The following is a 16,304-nucleotide window of genomic DNA, read 5'->3' as shown; positions in this document are numbered from 1 at the left end:
AGAACTGATTGATAGAAGCGGGGTGAAATATAAGCTGGTTTAAGGTGGAGGGGGGGGGGCGTGGGGATGAGAAGTTGGGGGGAGGTGGTGTGGTTGTAGGGACAAGCAAGCAGTGATAGGAGCAGATAATCAAAAGATGTCACAGACAATGGAACAAAGAAGTGTTGAAGGTGGTGATATTATCTAAACGAATGTGCTAATTAAGAATGGATGGCAGGGCACTCAAGGTACAGCTCTAGTGGGGGTGGGGTGGAAAGCCTAGCCCGGCATACAAGATTTAAAAATAATGGAAATAGGTGGGAAAAGAAAAATCTATATAAATTATTGGAAAAAACAAAAGGAAGGGGGAAGAAATGGAAAGGGGGTGGGGATGGAGGAGGGATTTCAAGATCTAAAGTTGTTGAATTCAATATTCAGTCCGAAAGGCTGTAAAGTGCCTAGTCGGAAGATGAGGTGCTGTTCCTCCAGTTTGCGTTGGGCTTCATTGGAACAATGCAGTAATTCAAGGACAGACATGTGGGCAAGAGAGCAGGGTGGAGTGTTAAAATGGCAAGCGACGGGGAGGTTTGGGTCTTTCTTGCGGACAGACCGCAGGTGTTCTGCAAAGCCCAGTTTATGTTTGGTCTCTCCAATGTAGAAGAGACCGCATAGGTTCACCGTCTTGTCCATCATTGTGTTTGACCCTGGGACGTCAACAGACCTGTAACAGACACTAACCCAAAACCTTTAGAATTAAATTAAAAAAAACACTCTAGGAAGTCTTTTTTTATTTTAAGAAAACTATGAGAAATGAATGGGCTGTAAATAGAACTTGGAAAACATGATCTGGAGTAGCATACAAAGAAAAGGTCAGGAACTTGAAAGGTTTTCCTCAGGTGACTTTATAGTTAGAAAAACAATTTTTTGTCTGCACCCTAATAATCCTCCTGAGGTTGAGAAATGTGGTTATGTTTCGGAAACAGAAAAGTAACTACATTTGTCACACAATTTATTTAGTTTTCACAGGAGTTGATGAAAAGTGGTTATTGCAAGATAGATCCTGCCTGAATACTGTACAATTCATTTCCAGGTTATCGGTCTCATTGATGTCTTCACACCAGCTCTTGCACTGGATGGATTTAATGACTTGTAAGTGTTCTGAAAATATACAGTGTAATCAACATAGTAGTCAAAATTGTATTAAGCCATTGTCTATTGTCAGAAATAAATAATAAAATCTAGTAACAGCGAACAATCATAGACACAATTATTCGCACTGCCAAAATAAAATATGAAATTATACTTAGTAGGTATTAAGTTATGATATTCTAATAAATATTCAGCTCCATATTTCTGCTCACTTTTGCCTCAGCTCTTGCTCACCTGGATTTCCGTGTAGGTATTTTCTCTCTTCGGTTGTCTTCTTCAAGCACTTTCAGAAATTCACATTTTTGTACCAAGTTAGCATTCGGTAGCCATTGCCTGTAATAATCCCGAACAAAATGTGCCATGAGGTGAGGCAGAGCCATTGGCATGCCTACAACCCCATCAACCATAACAGAGGTAAACTGGAAAAAAAAACTTGTCTCAGCATAACCACAAAGCCTCAGAATAGTCAACAATGAGGATATCTTTATGGAAAATGGGGGTGTGAGGGGGTGGTGGTGTGCGCATTGCCTTTCAGCTGGTGACACACTGGAGTTGCAGTTGCTCCCCTGCAGCCCTCAAAATGTCACCTTTAAAGCAGTACTTAGTCACAATAGTGGCTGAAAATGGAGGACCCAACCCATCCAGTTACAATTAATGACACAGCTCCCATTAAGCACTCGAATAAAGGATAGGTGCATGAGGTTATTTTTAAATAATTGTGCTGCTCTGAGCACATGTAACCCAATTGAATTTGTGTAACTAATAGTTATTTTATGTTAAAAAAAATTGTCTGCTTATGTTGAATGACTTTAATTTTAGCTACCTAGTTATGCCATTTCTGGATGCTGATTTGAACAAAATCATGGGAAGGCTGACAGAAGACAAAATTCAATATATTTTATATCAGATATTAAAAGGCCTTAAGGTAAGAAATAAAAAGAAGTTGATAACTTAGAAATTTTTGGAAATATTATTTAGAAGCATTATGACAAGTATAACATAAATGCGCAAAGTAAATGTTGAACTCCATATGGGAATTTTTAATGTCTAAATACATAACAGCAGGAATGTGCAACTTGAATTAGGTGAAATGGCCTTTTGTGCATCTTCTGAATGGCGCACGATATCACAGTGACACTGAGTCACTGGGTCAATCCTTGGCTAAATACTTGAAAAAAATTTACAGCACTATGGTATAAGAGCAGACAAGTGGGATTAATTGGACAGCTCTATTAAAGAGCTGGCACAGGCACCTTAGAATCACAGAAGGTCATTCGACCTATATACAGCACTAACATTATTAAAATATGATGTTTTTGCGAATGGATTTCTTAAGAACATTTGTTGCTTTCTCTCCTTTTGCATTCCTCTTGTTTGATTTTCACCTATGACATTGTGAAAGTTAAACTGAGATTTTTTTAAGGACAAGGATTTATAATCTCATTTAAGGTGTTAATAGTGTTCAATAGCAGTATCTACATTTTTTTATTGATAAAATTATTGAATGGAGCATCTGTTAATGTGCAGATATATCTGCACAGGGCTCTACCATATGTCACTGGCAAAGGCTGATAAAATTATGATTCTTTCTTCTTATTTCCTAGAATGTATTCTTTTATACAGTCAGGTTTCTTTGTAGATATAACATACTGTGTACATCTCTCCTTATTCTTATTTTGCTCAGAGCAAATAAGTTGGATTCCTCTGATTTCAGTATCAAAGGCTTTGTGTTCTCACTCAACAGAAAACATGTTGCTCGAAAACAAGATCCATTCTAATGTTTGTGCCCTTTAGGTTTGCTGGAGCTCTGCTTATGACTCTGATGAATTGCAATAACACAACTAAAAGCTAATAGATTAGTTTGTTAGGCATTACCAACTCTGGAGTCCATGATCATGAGAAAATTTATTGTATTGATGATGTTTTGAGGTTGATTTCTAATGGGACCCAAACCTGCAATGACAAGAAATGTGAGGTTAATTAGTGATTAATCAGTGAGTCATTGCTTCCCATTAAAACATGAAAAAGAAAATTTGCTCACAGCGTAAGACTTTGCTGTTTGATATGAATTTACAAGTAGAGATTATGTATAAGAGAAGACAATAAGTAGCACCAAGAAAACAAACATGGAGGCCTTCATCACTATCTTTTGATAATTTCCCATGTTTATGTTTAGGATGTTAGGATAACAATAATATGTAATCAGAAAACAACGAATTAAGAAACATGCCTCGCAACTTTAACACTGGTTTACAAGAACCTTGGAGAATCTGGGAAACTTGTACCAGGGCGCCTTCGGGCAAGCCAGATGTATGACCCAACCATCATGGTTCAAGTGGTGACCGTTAATTCTATTTGAATTTCCATTTACAAGGCAGCTGCTGAATGAATAAATAATATGTTTCATTCTTCCCCTTTTTACAAAGGCCCCTGTGGACAAAGGGAGGTTCTTGTCCCTTCCATTTTTAGGGAGATCGCAGAAAGATGTAACAGCAACATAGATGCAGCCGTACTTTACTTTTTCCTCTTCCGATCAACTGTAGGAATTAGAAACAGCTAGTACACCAAATTGGGGTTATGAAACTGCCTTGTGTTACTATATAACACCATATATTTGCATATCATTACGCCACTCCACATGCTTGCTCTATGGATTTTTTCCCATTCCACCTATTTTGTTACCATGGGCCCAATTTTTAACTCTGTGTAAGTGAATGGGTTTCAAGTGAGTTAAAATTGGACTTATTTCATTTGCCCTTTCTCAGCTGATGAATTTACTGTGAATAAAACAAGAAAATTTAATTAAATGAACTAGTTATAACATTATTTGTGATAATAAATACTATTCATTTTCTTTCAGTATATTCATTCAACTGGAATTATCCACAGGGTAAGCTGATTTTAAATATCAATGTTATTAGGAAGAAAATAGAGAGAAGCTGTACCATGTGGGAAAAAATTCATTTTTCAGTATTTTATGTTAGAATGTGCTGAATGCAAAATCTTGCCTGGTTTGTCAATATCCACTTCAATTGAGTGGGAACTGAGGCGAGGGGATGGTATGTGGTAGAGAATTACATATTTGTTGACATATCAATTGCTTAATATATTAGAAAAAAATAAAGCCCATTTAATTGATAGAAATAATCAATATTGATCATTGGGTTGTACTTATTGGTCATGTGCCTGTACTTAGCCTAATGTAAATGGCTCTCCCATTCAGGAGCCTTGCAAACAAAATGCATGCAGCTTCATTTTGTCCTGAAGGTGTGTGATTTGCTGAAATCAGGAATCTGAGAGGCTTTTAAAATACTGTAGATCCTGGCGTATAAGTCGACATTTGAAGCTTCAAAAATTTCCTTCCAAAAATAGGGGTCAACTTATACACAGAGTGTAAAATGTGTCAAGCCCGGGAGAAAAAAGAATGTAAATACGAGGCCAACATTGAATAATAATTGTAATTAGACAGTTTGTGTTCAAAAGAGCCAATGATTATTGGTTTGACTCCGGCATTGTGAACGTTTCACAGCATCACTGAAACTTTACAGTGAAGAAGGAGGCCATTCAGCTCATCGAGTCTGCACTGGCTCTCTGAAAGAGCATTCTACCTAGTCCCATTCCCCTGCCTTATCCCTGTAAGCTTGCACACTCTTTCTTTTCAAATAGCAATCCAAGTCCCTTTTGAATATCTTGATCGAATCTGCCTCCACCACCCTCTCAGGAAGTTCGTTCTAGACTGCAACCACCCGCTGGGTGAAAAAAAGTGTTGAGAATGTTGGGTTGTGAACAGTTGTCCTTTAAATTATCCATTTACATCCAAGGTAAAAGAATTATGGTCTCAGGGAATGCTAATCAGCATTTCTACTTGAATACAAGGCCCTTGTGATTCATGTTGTCATGGAGATGGGTTTTGAGAGAAGATGGGTTTCTCAAATATTCCTGAAACTCACAGAAAAGTTAGACTGCCAGAATCCAGGAGAGGGAGAGCAGCTGTAGGTAGCAGAATGCTTTGGTTCACCAGGCAGGAATGCGGGTGGGAGCTTGTGCTTGGATTGAAAAGACCAAATTCATAAGAAATTAAAATGAGGCTGAAAGATTCGCCCAGCTTGCACTAGAGGGAGGATCTCAGGGGGCAGGGAGAATGGGTGGTGGCGGTGGGAGGTGCAGAACCATATTGTGGAAGATTAGAAGTTCCCAGAGTGAGAAAGTAAAAGAACAGAAGTAGACCCTTGGGAGCTTAGAATCACCTTGGATTGGTTCCAAAAGAATTGAATATCTACTTCAAGGATTCCACTGTATTGCTCAATTTCATTGGGGCAGTAGGAAAAATGAGGCAGGAAGCCTGCTGACAAATTCCTGTCCCTACATCCAACCTTTGAGACATTCTTTCTGCCCTCCTCTTCCAAGCAGGAATCATGGCCAGCTTCTCCTCAACTATCCTGCTGTACTTCAGTGAGGGAAGAGGCTTAAGAAACCAGCTAATGTTCTTGTCTTACAGTCTGAAATACTGTAACCTGTCATTAAAACAGAAGAGGGAAAGAGGTACAGACTGTGCAGCAGCTGTAAGGTCACCAAAGAGAATAAAAGAGGAAGAGGCCCTGGCCTCTCTTGCTCTCACATGCAATCATGCAGAATCATTTTTACATATTAATGGGGCTTGTGCGCTCTTGTGTTTCCATTAAGGACTACAACAATGGCTCCACTGTTGTGCCTTAGATTTTCCAGGTGACTTCTCCCAAAGGACTAGTCTGTTGTTTTTTAACAGCTTCGTAGGATGAAGGTTATATTCACAGGAAGCAACAAGGTAAACCAACCTGATTAGAAGAACAATAATATACTTTGGCCTACCTGGTTACTGCTGGCTATGAAACTTGTTCATTTGCTACGATAACATGCCTTGGGTGAACAGTTAACCCTTTTATTGTTACTGAGCAGCACATAAGAATTCCTCTAGGCCTGAGCATACTTCAGAAGATTAAGCAGGTTTAATCATTAATAAAACCCCCTCAACCCCCTCCTATGGCACCACCCCATGCCCACGCAAAAGATGCAACACCTGCCCCTTCACTTCCTCTCTCCTCACCGTCCAAGGACCCAAACACTCCTTTCAAGTGAAGCAGCATTTCACTTGCATTTCCCCCAACTTAGTCTACTGCATTCGTTGCTCCCAATGTGGTCTCCTCTACATTGGAGAGACCAAACGTAAACTGGGCGACCGCTTTGCAGAACACCTGTGGTCTGTCTGCAAGAATGACCCAAACCTCCCTGTCGCTTGCCATTTTAACACTCCACCCTGCTCTCTTGCCCACATGTCTGTCCTTGGCTTGCTGCATTGTTCCAGTGAAGCCCAACGCAAACTGGAGGAACAACACCTCATCTTCCGACTAGGCACTTTACAGCCATGCGGACTGAATATTGAATTCAACAACTTTAGGTCGTGAGCTCCCTCCCCCATCCCCATCCCCTTTCTGTTTCCCCCTTCCTTTTCTTTTTTTTCCAATAAATTATATAGATTTTCCTTTTCCCACCTATTTCCATTATAAAAAAAAATGCTCTCCCCACCCCCACTAGAGCTATACCTTGAGTGCCCTACCATCCATTCTTAATTAGCACATTCGTTTAGATAATATCACCAACTTTAACTTTAACACCTATGTGTTCTTTTGTACTATTGTTGTTGGCATCTTTTGATGATCTGCTTCTATCACTGCTTGTTGTCCCTACAACCACACCCCCACTCCACCTCTCTCTCTCTCTCTCTTTCCGCCCCCCACACACACACCTTAAACCAGCTTATATTTCAACTCTTTCTTGGACTCGAACTCAAGTTCTGTCGAAGGGTCATGAGGACTCGAAACGTCAACTCTTTTCTTCTCCGCCGATGCTGCCAGACCTGCTGAGTTTTTCCAGGTAATTCTGTTTTTGCTTTTGTTTTTAATCATTAATAGAGTTGCTTATAAAAGTAGAAATATAAGGGAAGAGCTGAACCTGTTCAAATACAGCAGTCGGATTGCTCAGTGATCAATAGATACAAAGGCACACTTTCTTGCTATTCTGTTTGGTATAAAGAATCACCTAGTAACAACACATGGAATTAAATTGGGACAGGGAATATCAAAAAAATCATGGGTATACAATCATCTCTGTCATGAGCCTACCGGTGGAAGTTGCCCATAACTGCTCACTGATTGGTACTGATTTACTCAACCTTCATTTCAGCCATGTGACACAATCCCAATCTCTGAAGAGCAACCTTAACACATCACTGTGATGTTATTTATTTCCAAAAATAGGCATTCCTGTGATATCTGCAAAGCTGCTTTTACAGTATTCAAGACTTGTGTCGCTCTTGCCAGTTCTCAATGCACCAGATCTTCTTGTGCCAGTGTTCACAATCTTGGCACCTTTTTTTCCTGGTTGCAGTCACCTGCACAAGACTTGTGTATTAAAAATTAACAACACATTTCTGCCAGTCGCATTTGTTAGTTATACAGCCTAACATTCTTCAAGAAAAAAAAATTGCTTTCTGTATCCCTAATTATCTTCTCAGCCTAAGGCAATGGATCTTAACCTTCATCAACTGACTGGCTTGTTTAAAAAGAAGAGGGTTCATATGCTATGGTAACTATAATTTACATTGAGTGAATATAAAATTATATATTTTCAAGTTTTACTATGAAATATTAAAAAGTTATTCATCAATTTTCAGATTTAGCACAATTCTTTCCATATAATTTCCCTGTGCATAATGAGTTTGTGGAGAGAGAATATTTGGAACAATTGCACATCACTTTCATACTGTGTTATTCATAATGATACAGATGACATTTTTTGATAAAGACTTGTTTACCATTGCACTGTAGCATTTTCAGATAGTTTAAAAATTGCACCTATATTGAAGGATCAAAGCCTCTAGACTGAAAAAAGATGTGTTTTAAACAAATCAAGACAAACTAATTCAGGAAATGCTAAGCTTGAATCCTACAAACCTGAAAATTTGAGGAGGAATGAAAGGCTGAAAGAAGTGCAATGTTCCACAATTTTAAAGCCCTGGAAATGAATAAAGTCTTATTTCAACATAGTGGAATTATACGATCATGTATTTGGAACATAGAAGAAGCAAGCAAGGAATATTCAGAACAACAGTGACAGTAGAGAGAGAGAGCAAAAACATTGAGAGGGTAAGGGTGACAAAAAGACAAGAAAGGTTGTAACAATGAGAGTGAGAAACTGAAAAGATTTGCCAAGGCACTTGGTCAAAGACAATGCTTACCTAAGCAAGGAATATATAATGTAATTTAATCTTTCATAGGGAACAATTGATATTTGGAGCAAAACCATAATACACCCTTTTTACAAAAAAACGATCGACTCTGCACTTTCTTGCTGGTGTTTTGAACAACCAAGGCTGTTTCCAGTAGCAACAGTGATTGTTGTTTTTTCTAAAGCATAAAAGCAGAATCAGCAGCTTGTGCGTTGATGAGTACCAAACCTTAATAATCTGGACATGTTCATCAGATTACATAATTACAATGTCCTGTCTTTTATTTGCTTGCAATCAAGAAAATCTACAACATTGAAAACCATAATAAAAATCTTGCTGAAGGTATTTTCTTTGAAAAGAAGAATTTTTTTTTTAGTTTACTGTTCGCATGTTGCAAATGATTACCTACAATGACTGGGAGAGTTAATAAATGTACTTTGAAAATTATGTTAGTAGTGATAGTTAAAGATCTATGGTTCTGTGGCTGAATTTTGAGCCCCTGCTGGGGTTGGAAATGGTGGTGGACAGGTGCTAAACATCGCACCACCCGCCAGTGTGTCAATTGTCTGACTCCACCATTTTTTCCTGAGACTAACTGGAGTGGTGAAAGGGCAAGGCTACCCACCCTCAAAACGCTGGGCCGGAACGCTCCTGCATGCACATGGATCTTTCTCAACTGACATCCATAGGACAGCTGTAATTGTTAAACATTTGTGATCTTCCATCTGTTTTCTGGTACTGTCTTCAGCTGCATTAAGTTTATTTACATCCCACCTGTTATATTTTCCTCCACAAGAAAAAAGCAATTTCTCAAAATGATTTTTCATTCCCCCGAAAGACTACACCGGCGAACCTCATCCTGCCCAAAAGGTGAATACCAATTGATTCCGATTGGTCAGCTGGAGTCCTCCAGTGTGTTCTTTGTGGCCCTGTGACCTGTCAATCACTCATCAGAAGTAATGGGCACAGGATGAACTTGTTAAGCAAAGCAGGACAAGTCTGGTCTCTGGGCAATTCAAGTCCTCCTAGCACTTCCATTACCATCCACTTTGATAGGCAATGATGATGGATCTGCTTTGTCTTAAGATAAACACACTTTTCAATACTTTAATTATTAGAAGCCATATTGTCTGTTTGAGGAGGTGGATGGATTTGAGGGTTGACAGCAGTAAGGACCAATCGCAAAGGCCCAAGTGGAACATGTGCCATGTCAGACAGCTAGGCAACCAGTGAGATCCAGGAATCAAGGGGGACGTTTAACCAATGTCTTAATAGTATTGTTAACTCTGGCTGGACATATTCTGGGAGATGTCATCACATGAACTGTCACCTTCAACTGCTCCTCCCCCAGATTCCTGCCGTTGGTCACCCAACATGTCAATCATTATGGAGCCTTGCCTTCCCAAGGCTTTTCAACATGTCCTGGTTTTGACTTTTGAAAATCTGGTCACTCTAGATTGATGTCCCCAGCTGCTGGCAAGTCAGAGGCTAGCAGCAGCTTGTGCTGCCAGCGGGAGCAGGAGCAGTGGCTGCTGGTGGCACCGCAGCCACCCGAGGCCCAGGATCGTGGAGGAATCCTAGGCCACAGGTGACTGAACGCGGGACGGGGATTGCGGGGCTGGGGGTTGGTCAGTGGGAAAGGCAGTGGGCGGATTTCAGTGGGCCCCCTCTCCACCCCCCACCGATGACGAGTCTCTTGATCAGGTACAGATAGGCAAGAGAGGCCACTGGCATACCTGCCAGGTTTTACTGGGTGGCCTTCCGTGGGCGCAGGAAACTCATGTGGCTTCTATTTAATCCCTGAGCCACCACTAAATTGTGGTGGGCTCAGGGATAAATGGGTGTCAATTGGCACATAAATGAGTCTAACTGAAATCCTGCAGCTGGGAGTCTCTTTTGCGTTCTGACTTAATTGGGAGAGATCTTCCCGCCACAGAGACAATAGGCTTCTCCCATGATTAAGTGGGCCTGGTCATCATGGCTCCCACCCCAACATGCTGTATAAGGTCCAGCCCACAGTGTGGGCTTCTGACTCCCATTTGAGCATGATGACAGCGTTCAGAAACCCGCAGGGAAAATCCTGCCTCAGTAACAATGAAACCAAATGAAAGGTCAGTATGCTCAGTTTAAAATGATTGAATTTAACAAAAAGTACAAAAGGTAGAATTTTACTTTGACTACAACATGATTTGCAACCATAGTAGATGCAATAATCTGGGGTAATTTGAATTGAATTTGTATGATCCCCGTAGAGACAGAGAACTTTTAAAATAGATATGAATTTCCCAGACCAAAGGATCATTTGACAAAATTTCACGTTTTAAGACTTTACTATAACAAACAAACTAAAATCAGCATTGACCAAACGTTATCGAGTAGGCAGCTAATACACTAAACTACATAAAAGTTATTCCTTATTAACTTCTTAACACAACCGGAAACCCATGCATTGTTTATACATTATGTTGCACTCAGCAAAAATTTAGTCTAGTATTTTGTCATGACATTGGAAGGAGCCTCCTCAAAATGGTCTGTGAGCTATGAATTTTTATGTGTATTTAGCTCCCTTTTAATTTATGTGTGGTTCAGTTTTAAAATAATCCAGCAGACAAGCTTTAGTCTTAAACAAGACAAAGGTCACTTTATTACAAAAACTGCTGCTGAAAGTTGTTTAAGTAAAAATGTTTAATTATTAACCAAGATACAGGTACAAATATTAACATGCAGATAAAGGAGAAGGATACTTTAAAGATAAGATTTCAAATCAGTCCCTGTGAGATTTTGTTGTGGACCTGTTGCTCAAGTTCCTTCATTCCGAAGTGAAGGAGTTTAAACTTGAGGTTTGGTTTAGCAGCTTGATGACTTCTGCTGTTGACCAGTCGGTGTTTGCTTTTTTTTGAGGTGGACTCAGCAGGTCAGCAGGTTTTTGGGAGAGAGACAGAGAAGGCTTCCCATTCCTCACTAATTCTGCAGTTAAAGCACTTGTTGATTGCCTGGATTCTTTTGTCAGAAGAGCAGTTGATTTCTTAGTACCTTCCTCTTTGTCCTCCCTTGGCTAAAAATCCTCTCCGATGTTGTTTCTCAGAGTTCTTCCTAGGGTTCTGTACAGAAAATGGATGCTCTCAAATGGACTTTGTACAGTTCCAAAATTTAAATTGGCTGCTTTGTTAGTTTTGATGAAGCATTGTTCTGCTAAGTGAAGAAGTTAGTTATGTTGAGGTTCTTTGAAGTCCCTTCCTATCTCCTGTTCCCCCGGAAGTAAAAGGGGTTTTCACACCTTTTAGAATTCAATGGACATTCCTGGAGGGGTCTTTGCATTTTTAATGACCCTTTGTACCAGTTCTAGAGATATGAGTCTAACAATTGTTACAGGCAGGAGGGGGATTAATTTAAATAGCCCTGATTTCTCCTCTCACTACCTGTAAATGGAAAGGTTTTTTTGATTTCTCATTTCCCCCTTATAAGTAGTGGCATATTTTCCCCAACCCTTAAGTTTGGAGTGACCCATTCCTCTATTAATTACCCCACAGCAAACCCAAGATAAGGTTAAGTAAGGGAGTTTGTTTATTTTTACGCACACATAAAATGTGGGAAGGGATTTTGTAACATCTGCCCCTGTTTGCACTTATATAATAAAAGAAGGTTAAGGGAAAGAAAGGGGTATAGGGCAAGACCACGATAAAAATAAGAGTTATGGTTTCATGTGAATCCAAAATCCAGAATTAAAAGTCCAATGGTGCATACCTTCAGAGAGTAGCAAGCTGTCTGTTTCAGGGTGATCTGTCTTTCCCAGAATGGGAAAAGGCACAGATACAGATGTTCTAATGTTCCCGTAGTTCACAGTGTAGATGAGAGCCAGGCAATTTACCTGGACAGAGCTCTTTCTGCTGCTACCTGTTAGACAGTATAATGGTAGTCTTCCTGGATTCAGTTCCACACGGCAATATTACAGGCTGTAGCAGCTTAACGGAGGTCATGTGACATACCTCCCACTTCGTCTCCTGGATGTTGCACAAAGGATATATTTTCCCAGATCTGGAACCTTGAGGTGTTTATGGAAGTCAGGATCCCTTTTGTCCTTGCAGACATACTGGCTCTGTTGGCCGGGGCTCTGCCTTACAAATGTAAAGGGTGTTGGTGCATTTCTTTGGATTTTTGATTTTCTGTAGTCACAGGGGCATCAGCAACCCTTTAATGATAATGAAGTTCCTGTTGGTTTCTGAAGTTAGAAATTCCTCTTGTATGAGTCATAGAGTCAGGGAAAAGCCTTTGTACATTAAAAAAATAATTTTATAGAGCAGCCAGGGTGATGTAGATATATATATACTTTCCTTCCTGTCTTCTGGGCGGGACACAACGTTTGAATAAACACCAGAAGGTGCCACATTGTCCATACTTGCATTTTTCTTTAAACATAAGGCTTTAAAACTCAATGTAAAGGTTTGAAAACAGAAATGTGCCATTAGAAACAGTTGTCCTTAAAATCTGTGATATCATAATTACACGTTTGTGACAATTTGAAAATCCCAAGTTCTTCCCAGCTATAGCAGGATCTCTGCTCCCTGCTCCACCAGGGTGAATCTTCCAGTGTTCTTTTAAACAAAGTCCTCTTCACTCAATCTTCTAAGCATAGTTGAATGGACTTCCCGTGGCAAGGTACCTTCTAGTGATTGCTTGGTCTTAAACTCTCCACAATCCTTGTGCCCTCCAACAAGGGTTCTGCCCTCACCAGCTCTCTGCTTGGCGATTAGCCTGAAGCAGTCCTTTTCTTCTACATGGCAAAGCAGCATCTGCTTTCGGTCTTCTCTTTTAACCTTTTTGTCTGGCTGCCTCTGAGAGTCTGGGCAGCAACATCACTGGAGGCCTTTGTGTCAAAGTGTTAAAATTTGCACCTGACTTTGAATAAGTTTTAATTTGAGTTTCTGTCTCTATAGTAAGCACTTCACAGGAGTTTGTCTCCAGGCAGATTTAGTATAAAGTCACATGGACTTGTCTTTGGGCAGATCCTGTGGTAGGTCCCAACCGCCTCTCCAAACTACTCCATTTTACCTTGAGTGAAGGAAGACAGTTTAAAACATAACTTTCTTATTCAGGCCAGCATTTGTAACAAAATGTGTCTTACATGAGAGCACCTATGGGCAGAACTGTCCCAGATTTACACTAAGTGCAGTAGTGGGCGGGAAAAAGGACGTTTTACATGCTGGCCGCAAAAAACAGTTTTTTACGCTGTATCGTCCCAAACCCACCTCATTAATTGTGCATTCCCGGGAGACCCGCCGTTTCGATGGTGGGTGGGCTCTAATTTGCCTGCCACGCCAGCACCTCAAAGCTTCATCACACCGGGTGCCATATTTAAACTGCAGCTGGGTGCAGACTGTTCAGTGCTTCCAGCTCAGGACTGCTGCATGGGAGACATGGCCCCTTTAAGGCAAAAAGACTGCAGCCTCCCGGTTTAATGACATGTCCCTCGAGCACCTTTTAGATGCAGGGGAGACCTGCCATGACGTCCTGTACCCCTGCTCTGGCCGCAGGATGGGCAGCAACACCACCAATCGGGCTTGGAAGGCTGTGGCAGCGGTGGTCAGCACTAATGCCCTGCAAAAGAGGACAGCCACCCAGTGCTGAAGGTGAATGATCTCCTCCATTCCCCAAGGGTAAGTCACTTTCAACTCACCCACTCACAAACCTATCACACATCGCCATCACACATTCACTGTCAGTTGAAGGGACATCACCATTCACTCTCTCACGCACACTTTCACTGTCCTCATCCCTTCCGTGGGACCACTCACCATCCATACATGCCAGGCATTCTTATCATTTTGCCTGGCAGGCAACCTGCTTACACTTTGTCTGCCTCTATTCATGCAGGACAAGTTGGCACACAACAAAAGGGAGAGGTCACAGACTGGTGGAGAAATGCCTGAAATCAAGGTCCTCACGGACTTTGAAAACAGAGCCATTCAGCTGGCCGGGTTGGATCTGGACCATCCCTGTGCGGACGGTGAGGTCAGCATTGCTGTACCAAGTGAGGATCCAGCAGTGAAATATCCATCAGACAACCATACTGTGAGTGATGTGTCCTGTTTCATAGGCCACTGACATGCACTAATTATCTCTTCTTGCTTTCGCAGGCACATCTGGGAAACAGTCAACAGAGTCCATAACCCAGGGCCTCCAGTCAAGCCCCAAAGAAACCACTGAAGAGGAATCTGAAGGCATCTTCATTGAAAACCCATCACAGTGCTCACTCACACCCTCCACCAGTGCATAGACCCAAATCTCAGTGGGGTCTAGCTTTAGAGTAGCCTCAGGATCACAATCTGATGAGCACATCACACTGTCTCATCCGCAGCAGGCAATGGCAGGGACTTCCCAGGTCCCTGGTACTCGGAGCACTGCTGGAAGCCAGAAATTTGCTGAGTCTGAGTCAGAAGAGGAATCTCTGGACTTGGTCATACCTCAGCTGCTGGAGCTGCAAAGGCAAGCTCGGGAACATCAGGAAGGGATGACCACTTCGCTTACAAGGCACAACGAAAGAGTCTGTCTGCCTTCAAACTGGGGTGGCAGAGCTGGCATGTCAATGCACCAACACCAGTAGGATGTTGGCTGCCACTGAGACTTTGGTCCAGGACACCATTCCTGCACTGCTGCTCAGGCTGAACACTGTTGGCCTCCAACAGTGTGTACGCAAGAGGGGTGCAGGGCAGCTCAATCTGACTCCAGCTACGTGTTCTCCTCAAAGAGTCAGCCAGAGGCCCTTCGGCACCCACAGAGGGGAGGATCAACAGGTACACACCCGGGGCCATTCACCCAGGTGACTCCAAAAGTGTCTGGCGTATCCAAATCCCCTCTTCCTGTGACCTTAGCAGCTCTTGCTCCAAAGGCTGAGGAGAGTGCCACTGCGAAACATCAGGAGTCAGACATTCTCAGAGGCTGTGTGAAGATCTATGGAGTGTCCTCACTGCATGTCATTATCATCCTCCTGGAATCGAGCAACTATTAGGGCTTCTGCTGCGTCTCCATAACAGGAGCCTTATTACAGAGGGTATGTGCGCTGCGATAAGCCAGACTGGAGTCAAATGTACTTCGATGCAATGTGAAGATCTATGGTGTCTCCTTACTGCGTGCTGTCATCATCCTCCACAAATCTAGCAGCTATGAGGGCCTCCCAAGCACACCTGCCTTGTCTGACTAATGGGAGGACCTCATCGCATTCATCATCGATGTCTTCGAGGACCCTCATCCTCATTGGCATTCTCCTCATTGGAAGAGACCTCCAGCTCCTGCATCTCCTCCTCAGCCAGCTTCTCTCCCTGTTGCAGCACCATACTGGAAAGGGCACAGCAGGCGACGGCGATGTGTGGCACCCTCTGCGGGCTGTATTGCAGTGCCACATCAGATCGGTCCAGGCACCTGAACCTCATTTTCAGCATCCCGATGGTTTGCTCCACCAAGTTGTGAGTTGCAGCATGAGCCTCGTTACACCTTCGCTCTGTTGCAGTCTGAGGCTGCTGCACGGGTATCATCAGCCACATCCTCTATGGGTAGCCCTTGTACCCGAGGAGCCAGTCCTGCAGCCTCTGTGGACCCTGGAAGACTCCAGGGATCTGTGACTGACTGATGATGTAGGCATTATGTACACTCCCTGGAAACCATGCGCAAACCTGCAGGATGTGTTTGTGGTGCTCATACACCAGTTGTACATTAAGCGAATGGAAGCTTTGCAGTTGACATAGTCGACCGCATGTTGCGCTGGAGATTTGAGCGCCATGTGAGTGCAGTCGATGGCACTCTGTATCTGTGAGAAAGCTTAGATCTGGGCAAATCCAATCGCTCTTGCATCTTGGCTGTCCTGGTCCCGGGCAAAATGCACAAAGTTGTGTGCCTTTGCGAAGATGGCCTCCGTGAT

The 16,304-nt window shown here is 42.1% G+C and overlaps 1 protein-coding gene across 4 annotated transcripts in view; it reads left to right on the top strand.

Annotated features, from left to right (window-relative positions):
- The window catches only part of LOC121281849 (mitogen-activated protein kinase 13-like), a 92,810-nt gene that overhangs the window by 34,987 nt on the left and 41,519 nt on the right, over window positions 1-16,304 (top strand). For 3 of the 4 annotated variants that reach the window (XM_041194906.1, XM_041194905.1, XM_041194904.1), the window contains exons 3-5: window positions 1,070-1,128; window positions 1,948-2,053; window positions 3,989-4,018. In XM_041194906.1, coding sequence (XP_041050840.1) covers window positions 1,070-1,128; window positions 1,948-2,053; window positions 3,989-4,018 — 195 coding nt within the window. The remainder of the gene's footprint in view (window positions 1-1,069; window positions 1,129-1,947; window positions 2,054-3,988; window positions 4,019-16,304) is intronic. The other variant, XM_041194908.1, reaches the window with a different exon arrangement.

This window comes from Carcharodon carcharias, chromosome 9, assembly GCF_017639515.1.
Source record: "Carcharodon carcharias isolate sCarCar2 chromosome 9, sCarCar2.pri, whole genome shotgun sequence".
NCBI classification, from domain to species: domain Eukaryota; kingdom Metazoa; phylum Chordata; class Chondrichthyes; order Lamniformes; family Lamnidae; genus Carcharodon; species Carcharodon carcharias.
Note: the sequence above shows the minus strand (reverse complement) of the source record. Positions and strands in the feature narration are given on the sequence as shown.